The following is a 12,489-nucleotide window of genomic DNA, read 5'->3' as shown; positions in this document are numbered from 1 at the left end:
TAAAGGTGTCAGGGGGTGCATCGCCAAGCTGAAGAAGGTGCGGTGGTGGTGGTGGTAGCTGGAATCGTGGCTGCGACCGCAATTGTTCGCTGGCGAAGTGACGCAAGGCGGTCTTTGATTCGCAAACCAGGCTCTGGTACCGAAATCGCATCGACTATGGGAGGAAAGGGTGACCCCAGCGACGTTTGGTGGTTGCCGGACAGTGTCGAGGTGAACCCAACCTCCGCCATGGTAGCGACCCAGACGTTCATGAGGTCTGCTTGGCCAGTGCGAATCTCTTCGCAGACTAGCGCAAGGTGACCAACTAGTAGCACATCAATAAGCAAGTTTGACGTCAGGAGAAATGACTAACCGATCCTTTTGGTGTGTCGCCGGAGGCGAGATTGCACAATGCTATCGCGGGCGGCGTTTGATCGCGACGCTCTAGGTTTGGGCTAATATAATATGATGAGCGACATACTTAGTCTGGTGCTAAACATGTCCGTACCTTTTGTGGCTCGAGCTTGTGCGGACGGGCCTTTTCAGGCTGATATCCTGCAAGGGGAGGTGTAGGTCGACCGGCGGCGTGTTTCGTGACAAGTATTAGAGGCTTGAGCCAGGAGGCAGCGGCCTTTGTCTTTTGGGCTAATAGGCAGGCGGATCCAGTGAGAGAAGAGTTAACATTGGCGGGGCGGAGGAATGGAGGAAGGGGGGCGTTAGCTTCAATCCAGTGGGCCGGTCCAGGAAAAGAAGGGTTAGGAATCGTAGACGACGCCGTTTGAAATTGGTCGACCACTGGCAGAGTGAGAAGCGAGGCGTTCGTGAGGTGGGTGGATCCAGGAAGGGAATGGTCGGTGATAGTGTGTGAAATTGTCGTCCGGAATTTGTTGACCAGGAAGAGTGGCCGCAGTGTAGTTGTTGTCGTCCGGAATTTGTTGACCAGGAAGAGTGGCCGCAGTGTAGTTGTTGTCGTCCGGAATTTGTTGACCAGGAAGAGTGGCCGCAGTTTAGTTACAGTTGTGATTGGGGATAGTGTGTCGACACGGCACCCATGCGCAGCGCGTGCTGGTGCTCGTTCGTTGGCCTATAGCAATTAAAATGTTTAGCGATGAAAAAATTAGGTATGATGCGACGTACCTCTTGGAAAGTCCGTTCGTTGCCGGATGACTCGACCTCTTTGGTACTCGAGGCTTTGTCAGCGAACTTGAGGTCGTCGTCGTCGTCGCGGGCCACGAGGGTAGTGTCGGATGTGAGGGATAGTCGGTTACAGTTGTCGAGATCGGGCAAATCGATGATAGTGATGTTGTGAGGTGAAGGTGGAGATACATATTCCGATGAAGTCGACAAATCGATCGGGGTGATTTCGTGAGGCGTTGGTGGAGATATACATGTCGAGGAGTTTGACAAATCGACCGCTGGCATAGCAATGTCGGAAGGCGATGTTGAATCGGGTACAGGTGTCGAAGGAAAAGGCAAATCGATAGTGATGTTGGGAATTGAGTCGGGTACATGCAACGAAGAAATGGGCAAATTGGTAGTAGTATTGTCGCATGCTGTCACGGTGGGGACGGCGTCTATGGGATTCTCGCCGGCGGAGGAGATGCCGATCTCGCCTCTGAGGATCTTTGAGGCGGTTCGATGGGCGGCCATGAGAAGAATGACTGTCGATAGGCAGCCCGACGCGACGATCCGGCCGGCGGAGGCTGTCCTGTCACGCTGAGCGGGGCGGATGACAGCTTCTCTGAAGAAGCAGAGGGAGAGGATGCCCGTGATGGCGAACTTTGAAGCGACATGGCAAGTGGTGGAAATCATGATGGTGAATATCGTTATAAAATGTAAGGCGTGCAGCTGGAAAGATAAGATATTCGACGGCGGGCGATTCCAGTATATCCAGGATATTTATAATCTGATATTATTTGTGTGTGCTTGCCGACTCGATAAACAAACTCGATCGCGACGCGTCAGTCACGTGTCTGAAAAATCAACAATACACTTCAGTCGACGCACTGATACTCCAGCTACCTTCCAGCTACCTGCCAGAAAAGAGGGGCATGGCTGGGTACGAAATATTTCCTTATAGCCCATAACATAGGAAGATCCTAAATTATCAAGTAACAAGAGTTTCAGTAGATCACCTCATGACCGACGACCAAAAAAAAATCCACAGCAACTCACCCTTTTATAGACGATTTCTCTCGTCCCACTACTTGAGGCTCCTGTTTCTATTGGTCGTCCTTGAACCTCTCGTATCCCCCGCGCAGGTTGACCTGGTTGCATTGAGCTGTCTTCTCATTGTATAACTGACCTCGTTGTCCAACATGAAAGAGTAATACTGACGCAGATCGCACATAGGCTGGCCGACGCCTTCATTCTATACGTGCACGACGATTCGCAAGAGCAAATGACCAGAATTTCATACCAAGTATGTATGATCCTGCTTGTTCGTGGTTCCGCGGCTAAGGAACAAACCGTACAACCTGCGGGTAGTTTTACGTAAGTATACCATTTCAGTCTACTTACCCCTGTTTTCTCTTTACGACAATCATGCAGTCACCACCCAGCGAACCGCCCACAAACTTTCTCAGTCTTGTGCTATTAATGCTTCTCACATTGACTCCCTACCTCATAATGGCGATCTCAACATACTTCAGCTTCAGGAATAACGCCGACATGGCTGTAATGTCGGAATTTCCAGCAGCCATCATCAAAGTACTTGTGCATCCCGGCCGTCTCAATATACAGGGTACCATGGACCTTGAGAAGGGCCTCATCGAAGTTAGACTCACTTATCCGGACAATCAGTAGTGCAGTGTATTTCATTGACATACATCAGAAACGCACAGAAAACCATTATAGACGAGTCACGGAAATACCAGCGACGGTGTGTGAGAGCAGACGTGTCTGTCACATGGATCAGCACTGCAATCTGATATTTTGTGAGATGGGAATTCCGGTAACGGGATTCTAAACGTGCAGGTCTGCACAGCAGTCTGCACACGAGATTCGGGATTCTTAGCCCTTCCCCCTTTATAATGTGGGGAGTCGGGGACCCATCGGTTTGGCTCACTCCGACATCTCTCTTCATCGACAATCATGGAGTCACCCAATGAACAGCCCACAAGCTCTCTCAAAATTGTGTCACTGATCCTTCTAACATTCATTCCCCACTTCATAAAGTGGATCCCAACGCACTTCGGCTTCATGAACTTGAACAGCGCCCTCGTGACCGAATGGGTATTCGCGTTAGCAGCCCTGATCACAGTCCTTATTCTCGCCAAGCTCTACATCCGGTGGTCAGAGAATGGGAGCTGGCTTGCTCATCCTGCTGGGACTTTCGTGCAGTACCTCAATTGGCTAATCATAGGGGCACAACACATTTATTTCCAATTTCCCGGTGAGTTCGTCCATGGCATCATGACGTGTCTTCAAGTTATAATATTTGATCACATTATTAGACGACTTCGTCGAATTGAACATACTCTATGTATTGCGTCCATTAGTGGCTGGCCTTGTCGGCATGCATCTGTTCTTCTGGGACTTCGTGGCCTACAAGCGGAAGTATGAGAGAGAGCATTTGCATCTTTATGGGAAAATCCTGTACCCGGTTCATCATTGGGTGTTCGTAACTGTCAAGAACATCGTCTGCTGTATGAATATCTCAAATCTCTGAAATGAGTCCCATTAAATTCGTGACTCAAGTGATGGTGGTATCCATCGCCTTGGTGCTTGTCGTGGCGATATTTTCCCTGGTTGTAATTCTGGCGCTTTTCCTGGCGCTTGGGGTTATGTCTTGCCGAGTTCTCAGAGGCCTCTTTTCCCGAGAACCAGAGGTACTGCAGCCGGGGGCGTTTGTCGAAGCACTCGAGTCTTGTCGATCCCTGCTGCCATCCGTCTTCACAGCTTGGGTACCTACAGGATCTCACTCAGTAAGCCCTTATGTGATATTGATATTGCTCACGTTCTAACCAAGTCACCTAGTCTGACAGTCCTGATAGCACCTCTGAGACGAAGCAGGAGTTGGGGGAAGAAGATGCACTACTACCCAGCAGCACACGGGGTGACGCGGACCTCGAGATAGGTCTCGTCGAGGTTTGACTAGTATAGCTTATCTGTGCAATTAATCCGTACATTGTGATTGTGACATTCCATCACCTACTACTCGAACCCCCATACCCCGCACTAGTCCTCATCGCACCCAAGCCAGACGACCCCTCTCCTCTGTCCTGGCTATCATAACCAGGCACAAGTCTGCTCCTCGAACTAAGAGGCACGCGCCTCTCTCTCTCCCAGTCATACTCCCGAGCTTGCGACGGGCCACGATTTATAAGATGGTTTCCTAGCGCCCCAAGCGCGGCGCCAGTCCAGAACCCTGGCTGCCACTGCGCACCGCTATTTGTGAACCCTGAACTGGCATCTTTGGTGTAAGGCGGGGGTGGGCTAGTGTGATAAGAGCCCGGGAAACCCGACCTCCCTTGTCCACCACCAGGATAAGAGGGAGGTGCTGTGGCTGACGCGTTGCGATGCAAGAAAGGTCGGATGAAGCTGTAGATTATAACAGCAAGAACAACAATCCATACAAACATAAAGAAGATGCCAGATTTATCGAGGTCTAAATAAATAGGCGATAAGCGTTGGTATACTTCGTATGCGCAGAACTTACTGCTGAACCATGGACGGGCGTAAGAGTGAGACCAGGTTGAGTCGGAGTCGTCGCGGAGTGTACCAGGAAGTTGGACGAGGTTGTATTCCAGAGAACAGGAGCCTGTGTGATCATTAATAAATTATGAGACTTCGCCCCGACGTGAATGGGGATATCAGACCTTTCATGACGTAGGGATCCCCAGGGCCATTCCACCCCTCGCAAGAGACCTCCACTCGACCGAAACGCAAGGAGGACGGGAGATCTGCTTCACACTGCGAATATTATATCAGAACCCATGATATAAACTCGGTAGAGCTCACTAGTGGTCTCGCCCTAAGGAATTAACATGAAACAATAGTACTCACCTTCCAATCAACATCCGTACCCGACCCTCCGATATTACTGCAGCGCACGACATCCGGCTGATACAACCCGCACGCTTTCCCGACGCATACCAGTTGAGCGATGGGACTGGTACGGCGTGCTGCTGTAAGCGCGTTGTTGTAAAACGTAAGACCAGGGATGCTCTCCAAAGCGATTCGGGACATGAAATATAAATTGGCGAGGTGAGGGCTGAGCTTTGTAAATAGATCAGTACAGCTGGTCAAGAATACAAGGACGAGTTTTGGGACGCATACACGACGTGGATGTGAAACGTGTAATGATCATATGAGTTGACGCATAACCGCCGGTTCGGTGGCTGTGCGGCTCATGTGCATGAACATTCCTCTTGAAACAGACTTGGTATCCCTACGGTTACGTCTGGCTGACTTATAAGTTTACTAGCTTGGCAATATCACCTGCTGGCTTCATAGGTACGTCCCACCACTCTATTTCGATCGAACCGAATCCGCTCAAAGTTATTCAGCTACATGTCCGACTGGTCTTTGGTTCCCAAGGCTTTCCTGATCCTCTTTCTTATTTGCTCATCGTACTTCAAGATGTTCTACTCGAAAAAATGGTCTCCAAAGGGACTAGTGAGCCAAGAAGTCTTCCTCAATACTTAAGTAGCTCACGCGCATGGATCTGGTACTCCAGCACGTCTATATCACAGGCGGCAGCCAGGGTCTCGGACTTGCACTCGCCAAGCTCGTCGCACGGAAAGGTGCCCACGTTTCAATAGTAGCAAGAACACAAAGCAAGCTTGACGAGGCGCTAAAAGAGCTAGAGGTTCGTGTCTGTTCGTGCTCATGATCAAACGATCCGTTCGGTCTGAATGACCATACACAGGCTGCTCGCCAACGCCCAGACCAAATCTTCAAAGCGTTCTCCTTCTCTCTCGACACTGCAGAGGAATCTGCCGCCGCCCTTCAAGCAGCTAGTGACGCCCACGGCGGCCATGTTCCCGATGTCGTCTTCACATGTGCAGGCGCTGCAAAACCGATGTACCTCCTTGAAATGCAACCAGAGGACCTCACGCGTGGAATGACAAACGGATACTGGATACAAGCATGGACCGCATTCGTGAGTTGACTGTCCCACAACTTCCAGGTCACGGACGATAACATCATAGCTAACAGGCTGCTGCTAAACAAATGGTGCGCGAGAATAAAAAAGGGAAGATCATACTGGTGTCTTCGACCCTTGGATATATGTCTTTGATTGGATATTCTTCGTATTCCCCTGCCAAGCATGCTCTGCGTGGTAAGTACATGTGTCTACTTCATGTTCTTTTGAGTGATGCTAATGAACTTTTTGTGTTTTGTAGGACTGGCTGATTCATTGCATTCAGAGCTGATGCTGTATGGTATCGACACTCACATCTTCTTCCCTCCTACGATGTACACCCCTGGCTTTGACGAAGAAAACAAGACGAAGCCGGCGATCACCAAAACTATAGAGTCGACGGATGAAGGTCTGACAGCGGACAAGGCTGCTGCTGGATTGCTCGCAGGTACGTTATCCTTCATGAACTAACTACAACCTCAACCTCATCCTGAACTATCGGCTTGGCTAGGTGTCGAAAAGGGTCACGCACACATCACCGCTGATCTGATCACAAGCTTGTTCCGAGCTTCGACGCGTGGTTGTGCGCCTCGGAGCAACACTGCTATGGATGTTCTGTTGGATTTAGCTGCGCTTGTATGTTTTCATCTCGTACATTTCGGGCTCGGGCACATTGCTGACGCTTGGCTGTAGATCGGGATACCAATGTGGAGACGCTCGGTTGATAGGCAGGTGCTTGCGCATCGCGAGGAACATAGGGAGTACTTGAGGGCGAAGGGATTTTTCGGCTGATGGTGTCGTGCTGAGTTCGCATATACTTATACCCCAGTACTAGCTTTCGTCGTGGAACAACTGCTCCAAGCATATGTCAGTGATCAATTCATTTCAATTCTAGTAAGTAGGCTTATGTAGTATAATCGACTGCGTACACACGTTTCTATCTGTTCACCTTAGTCTGCCCCACATTATCTACGAGTTTCTCAGTTTTGAACTTTGCAACCTTCAGAGTATGACCAGTCACGTGCCTGATATTCTTATGAGATGACTACCACCAGGTTTGGTCAACAACTTTATAGCTAAACGCCAAAGCTCTGACGTAGATTCATTTCCAGTGCTAAACTCCTAAAGCTCACGCTTCCGCTCATCAAAACCCATGGGTTCACTCGCGAAGCGCTATCCTTGTCGGCGCTGTCCCTACCCACGCCGCTGGCTCATCCTCTCCCAGACGCAAGCGTGACTGCGCTGTTTGGTCCAGGAGACGATGCACGTAGGACGCTTGTACACGCGTGGCTTGATGATGCGAGACTTAGGATGAAGGAACAGGCGGCGGAGAGGATGGGAATGGGAGACGTATTGAAGGCGAGGTTGAGGAGCAACGAACCGGTGCTGGAGCACCTTCCAGAGGTATTTGATGCTTGGTATCGGATATTCGAGTTGATGTTGATGTTATTTCCTCATCACCGTTGCCGTTGTCGTGCATATCATTTATGCTTGGTGGTTTAGGCATTTGCTCTCCTCGCTTCTTCATCCGCGTTACCTCTACCTCTGCTACCGGTGGACCCTGCCCCGATTATCAAACACGCTGTTCAAGTATCTGATCAGGCGTGCTGGATCGCTTATAGTGGTCTACGGGAGGTACGACGCGTTTTTCCTCGCACGTATATATATAACTAATAACCATACCATCAATCAATCCCACCATAACCATCCAGTCATCTTGGTACACCCGCCGAGCATCTATCTCCGCCATATACCTCGCTGCCGAACTTCACCAACTGACTTCCCCAAAGACAGCATCAGCATTCTTGGATTCACTTCTCGAGAATGCAGATCACGCAGGAAAAGCTCTGGATGAGACGGCTTTGTTTGCGAGTTATGTGTGGAAGAGCTGGAGAGGGATCGTGAGGAGTTCTGGGGTGTTGGTTTGATGATGAGTGGTGTAGTTGCGGGGTGTCGTTCATACGAAATAGAGATCGATGCTGCCATTGCATAGACATATAGTGCGTTCCCTAAGCATTACATTCCTGAAGTCAACGTATAACGCGGATCTTATGTCTTGTCAGGCATATCTTAGTACCGGGACAGAAATAGCCTAGACACTGGTCCCCTCCACCAATTCTCACAGCATCCCAAACACCAATTGTGCATGCTTGCGAGGATCCATCCACCAATAACATCCCCTTCTACATTCTAGAAGCCTCGTTCAATGATGACTGTAGTTCAACAGACCTGTGACGACAGAGAACTCGATGCTCTGTTTCCCTCCCCATCTGCCCCGCCGAGTGTGCTTTCCCCTCCACGATACCCTGGAATTTCCCCAGAAGCAGTCGCAGCTTTGACATACGTCTTGAAGGACAACCATACCAAGTACCACATTTTCTTCAACAACATGCGATTACATAAGTGCGTGTGCATCTCAATTAATCCTATCTCATATTGCTGATTCGAGCGCCGGTGAAGCCATATCGCTCATCGCACGCTGGCACTATATGCCGCGGGTGCGAGTGGATCCCTGATCGAACAGTTCTATGAGGAAGACGGCTCCTATCAGCGCCCAGTTGTCGAGCCCCCCGAGGCAATCACGGAAGCGAACTTCATGGAACATCTAGGTGATGAGAAGTGAGTTCATCATGACACTTGAAGGACCCCGCCCAATCAGTTCCTTGTCAGATTTTACGCCGCGTACATAACCTTCTTCAGTAAGGTTGTCAAGGAAAAGGGCGTCAGCGCCACGCTGGAGGAATATATCTTCTGTAAAAAGTACAATTTTGTAGAAGGACGAGATGCATCTACCCAGCCGGTGATGTTGGCCCGCTTCCTTGGAGCGTTGTTCCACCCCTTCATCCATGTAGGATACGGCGTGGAATTTGGCATCCCAGGCATAGTTGTTGAAGGTGAGCGACGAGACAAATCATCATAAACAGATCTCTGACATCCATCTCAAGGTCTCGCATTGACCAGCGTGTCTAAGCATGACTTCTTGCCGTTGTATCTTTTCGAGCCTAGCAGCACGACTGCAGTGGAGGAGACAACCACTCGGCTTGCCTCGCTTGCCCTTAATACAAAGATATCTATTGCACCCTCTCAGCTCGAACAACCGCGGAAAGGACATGCGTTTTCCATTCTTGCCAAGATCATGGAAGATTCGGAATTCGCACCGAAGGAAATCAAGAAGTACTTGAAGACAGATGTTAACCGCCTGATGTCTGAGCACGGTGCTACTATATGGCGCTACGCTGAACAGTGGACGATCGACCCGTCACAGCCAGGGGAAATCGAACGTAAGATAGAGGAATGCATTTGGACCAGCACTCTTCTCTACGCTATTGGCGGATGGAACAAAGACAGAGGCTTAGCAGCAGACTTCTTCTTGTAAGTGGCGTCACGGTGGTCGTCTACGAGAGTAAATACTAATTTTTGGGACGCTCAGTATGCATTTCGTCACCGCAAGTCTCTTCCTTCCATCCCTGTTGCCTTACCTGCCACCAAACTCGCAAGTTCTCTTTCTTCACGGATACTTTGCATCGACCCTTGCGTGGTGGATCACACGCGGCTTCCCTCGACTGCACATTCAAGACTTCCTCAGCGCCACCTCACATCTTTCATCAGAGGTCAAAGTCGCCAATCCATTCCTCGACATTGTTCAATCTGCAATAACGCACCCAAACGAGCATCTGCCGAAGGTTCAGCGCGCCTTGGCGCATTTCTCCTCTCTTTATGGCGCACGACCCAAGGGCTACTTCAAGGGTACGGAACTGGATGGCGCAGAAGGACTGGATGGATCGCTCTTTTTTACGGCCGCGAGATTGACTGAGGAGTGCATGAGCGAGGGTACGAGATCGACTGAGGAGTACTTGAGCGAGGGTACGAGTCCCTGGAGCTATGCAGGTTTTCCTGCAAGCGATTAGGAGTGATCGAAGGATTCGAGATGTAGTGAATACCACTTAGCCAATGACAGCAATTCGATTTTTCTTCTCAAATGTATTGATTGTGCGACATTACCACAGAATCCAGATACACAGCAACAGTACTAATACCATGCTGATCATACAAGCACAGGGATCTAAAGGGGGTAACGATTGTGTATCTTAGTAGGCGAACAAAATAGAGAACTGCGACTGAGTCGGCATGCATTTGTTCTTTCTAAGTTAGAATCAGATAAACTTTCCAGTGTGACAGTTTTAGCATGATTGATCAGTGCGTACAGAACGGGATGTACGCGGTCGATAGTGTAGTCCCCCTCAACACACAAAAAAACACAAACTGCATTCAAGCCGGCGCGCTCCTATCGATCTTATTTTTGCCGACCTAACAGACTGAGTTTTATGGAGTGAAATTGATCTATGTACCTACTAGTACCAGCTGACTCGGAATCAAGTCAGCATCACGTGCGCGTGTTGATGGGAACGCGTCGTCCAAACAGCCGCCACGTGGCGCCGCCGCAGTCAGCGAGCACATCATCCTGGTCGGTGTCCAGTGAGCACCTTCCCTGTTTTTATTGAGCAGCACTTAACGTGTCATGAAGCGTCAACCAGATCCGCCCATGGATTCAGCGCAACATCGAGGAGGCCAAGACGTGCAAGGTAGATGCCATGCTTCAAACCCTCCTGCAACGCGCTTCTTGCAATAAGGAAACTGAACAGCCTCACCTCCTGCGAAAGTCCCTCAAGGCAGTTCTACCAGTTTGCAACGGAGGAGCGGCGGCGTCCGCTGCAAAGGGCAAACAATGTCACTCTTTTGGTATCAGGGATGTCTCGAAGACATAGTGAGTGCTTCTTCGATGCTGGGCTTTTCATGCTTACAACGATTGCAAGTTTACGTCCAGGACACGAAGAAAAATTTCACGCCCCTTTCATAAAAGTCACAAACATTGCGCTTGCTGTTTTCAAGAGATCAAGGTTGATGGGACGAGTCCTGCTGTCTCCGCCGTGGACATGATCTGTCAGCAGAATGATTTCCCCATGTTCCAATCCCACCAGAAGGAGAGATCGACTCGGAAGCCCGACGTCGTCTTTCTTCTTTTGCAAAGCTCACTCAAAGCATTCCCGGATGACAAGGGCATCGTAGTGGACGACCATGGGGTCACGAATGCAATGGACAAACCGAAAACGCCTCTTTTATGGGAAGATGTGCTAGCTTGTATCGAGTTCAAGCGAAAACCAAAAAAGCTTGAGCCGCCCCCCTCTTCGTATAAAGCCGACCAGGAATATCTGCCGGTGGATCGTCCTAAGCCTGACAACCCAACGCCTGCACCCACGCCAGTCCAGAGGTATTTGATGCTTGGTATCGAATATCTGGGTTGATGTTGATGTTATTTTCTTCCTCGCTGTCGCCGTCGTCGTGCATATAACTTATGCTTGGTGATTTAGGCATTTGCTCTCCTCGCTTCTTCATCCGCGTTACCTCTACCTCTGCTACCGGTGGACCCTGCCCCAATTATCAAACACGCTGTTCAAGTATCTGATCAGGCGTGCTGGATCGCTGATAGCGATCTACGGGAGGTATGTCGCGTTTTTTCCCCATACATATATATAACTAATAATTAATCTAACTGTACCATCAATCAATCCCACCATAACCATCCAGTCATCTTGGTACACCCGCCGAGCATCTATCTCCGCCATATACCTCGCTGCCGAACTTCACCAGCTGACTTCCCCAAAGACAGCATCAGCGTTCTTGGACTCACTCCTTGAGAATGCAGATCATGCAGGAAAAGCTCTGGATGAGACGGCTTTGTTTGCGAGTTATGTGTGGAAGAGCTGGAGAGGGATCGTGAGGAGTTCTGGGGTGTTGGTTTGATGATGAGTGGTGTAGTTGCGGGGTGTCGTTCATACGAGATAGAGATCGATGCTGCATAGACATATAGTGCGTTCCCTAAGCATTTACATTCCTGAAGTCAACGCATGACGCGGATCTTATTTCTTAGCAGGCATATCTTAGTACCGGGACAGAAATAGCCTAGACACTGGCCCCCTCCACCAATTCTCACAGCATTCCACACACTAATTGCCAGCGTGTTGAATTGAATCTAGTACGTTTTGCATCGGGTTTCATGGTTTTCAACCAGGGTTCCGCTACTCTTACCAGAGTTGCCGTATTTTTCACATTCTTGTGGCACTATAGCCCGATGGAAAATGGTGAGCTGGACCGATCGAGCGCAGAATGTTGGCGTTGAGCGCTGAGCTCCGTCGCATCAATGCATGATGTATTGAGTGCAGTGCACTTTGCCAAGCGTGGCAGAAACTCCATCTCTAAGATGGAAACGGCAACAAGTTACCACTATGAACAGTTTTTCGATCTGTCAAAGTTGATACATTGCGCACGCCAGTGAAACGCACAAAGCCATCATCATAAGTACGTCCACAGAATTCAGCCCTCCCTCACACACGCCTCAAATATTATGACCCTCATCTCAGATG

The 12,489-nt window shown here is 49.7% G+C and overlaps 7 protein-coding genes across 7 annotated transcripts; 5 read left to right on the top strand and 2 right to left on the bottom strand.

Moving 5' to 3' along the window:
- Positions 1 to 8: 8 nt before the first annotated feature.
- On the bottom strand, positions 9 to 1,791 carry DEU56DRAFT_914480 (uncharacterized protein; the record flags this gene model as incomplete). The annotated part of the gene is made up of 4 exons (XM_041357622.1): positions 9 to 304; positions 353 to 434; positions 488 to 1,063; positions 1,117 to 1,791. The coding sequence occupies 4 exons, from the start codon at positions 1,789 to 1,791 to the stop codon at positions 9 to 11; spliced, it is 1,629 nt and encodes a 542-aa protein (XP_041206559.1).
- A 1,263-nt stretch (positions 1,792 to 3,054) lies between these two features.
- DEU56DRAFT_902501 (uncharacterized protein) lies at positions 3,055 to 4,074 on the top strand (the record flags this gene model as incomplete). Its single annotated transcript, XM_041356598.1, has 4 exons — positions 3,055 to 3,373; positions 3,480 to 3,626; positions 3,679 to 3,905; positions 3,958 to 4,074. Exons 1-4 carry the CDS (start codon positions 3,073 to 3,075, stop codon positions 4,072 to 4,074), a joined length of 792 nt encoding a protein of 263 aa, XP_041206558.1. The 5' UTR covers positions 3,055 to 3,072.
- On the bottom strand, positions 4,030 to 5,318 carry DEU56DRAFT_814010 (DUF1183-domain-containing protein). The gene is made up of 5 exons (XM_041353705.1): positions 5,260 to 5,318; positions 4,987 to 5,194; positions 4,800 to 4,893; positions 4,640 to 4,741; positions 4,030 to 4,588 (listed from the first exon to the last, which is right to left on the bottom strand). Exons 2-5 carry the CDS (start codon positions 5,167 to 5,169, stop codon positions 4,128 to 4,130), a joined length of 840 nt encoding a protein of 279 aa, XP_041206557.1. The 5' UTR covers positions 5,170 to 5,194; positions 5,260 to 5,318; the 3' UTR covers positions 4,030 to 4,127.
- On the top strand, positions 5,319 to 7,058 carry DEU56DRAFT_814007 (uncharacterized protein). The gene is made up of 8 exons (XM_041353704.1): positions 5,319 to 5,436; positions 5,490 to 5,598; positions 5,660 to 5,791; positions 5,852 to 6,085; positions 6,142 to 6,265; positions 6,330 to 6,515; positions 6,579 to 6,703; positions 6,761 to 7,058. Exons 2-8 carry the CDS (start codon positions 5,494 to 5,496, stop codon positions 6,857 to 6,859), a joined length of 1,005 nt encoding a protein of 334 aa, XP_041206556.1. The 5' UTR covers positions 5,319 to 5,436; positions 5,490 to 5,493; the 3' UTR covers positions 6,860 to 7,058.
- DEU56DRAFT_814006 (uncharacterized protein) lies at positions 7,039 to 8,456 on the top strand. The gene is made up of 5 exons (XM_041353703.1): positions 7,039 to 7,122; positions 7,180 to 7,471; positions 7,571 to 7,702; positions 7,780 to 8,067; positions 8,131 to 8,456. The coding sequence occupies exons 1-4, from the start codon at positions 7,109 to 7,111 to the stop codon at positions 7,993 to 7,995; spliced, it is 654 nt and encodes a 217-aa protein (XP_041206555.1). The 5' UTR covers positions 7,039 to 7,108; the 3' UTR covers positions 7,996 to 8,067; positions 8,131 to 8,456.
- On the top strand, positions 7,930 to 10,103 carry DEU56DRAFT_455382 (uncharacterized protein). Its single transcript, XM_041346314.1, has 6 exons — positions 7,930 to 8,067; positions 8,131 to 8,470; positions 8,528 to 8,686; positions 8,738 to 8,961; positions 9,013 to 9,439; positions 9,498 to 10,103. The coding sequence occupies exons 2-6, from the start codon at positions 8,274 to 8,276 to the stop codon at positions 9,973 to 9,975; spliced, it is 1,485 nt and encodes a 494-aa protein (XP_041206554.1). The 5' UTR covers positions 7,930 to 8,067; positions 8,131 to 8,273; the 3' UTR covers positions 9,976 to 10,103.
- Positions 10,104 to 10,519: 416 nt separating this feature from the next.
- DEU56DRAFT_455286 (uncharacterized protein) lies at positions 10,520 to 11,511 on the top strand. Its single transcript, XM_041346313.1, has 3 exons — positions 10,520 to 10,832; positions 10,882 to 11,377; positions 11,437 to 11,511. The coding sequence occupies exons 1-2, from the start codon at positions 10,794 to 10,796 to the stop codon at positions 11,368 to 11,370; spliced, it is 528 nt and encodes a 175-aa protein (XP_041206553.1). The 5' UTR covers positions 10,520 to 10,793; the 3' UTR covers positions 11,371 to 11,377; positions 11,437 to 11,511.
- The last annotated feature ends 978 nt before the right edge of the window (positions 11,512 to 12,489 follow it).

This window comes from Suillus clintonianus (genome assembly GCF_016758775.1).
Source record: "Suillus clintonianus strain FC179 chromosome Unknown DEU56scaffold_55, whole genome shotgun sequence".
Lineage (NCBI taxonomy): Eukaryota > Fungi > Basidiomycota > Agaricomycetes > Boletales > Suillaceae > Suillus > Suillus clintonianus.
Note: the sequence above shows the minus strand (reverse complement) of the source record. Positions and strands in the feature narration are given on the sequence as shown.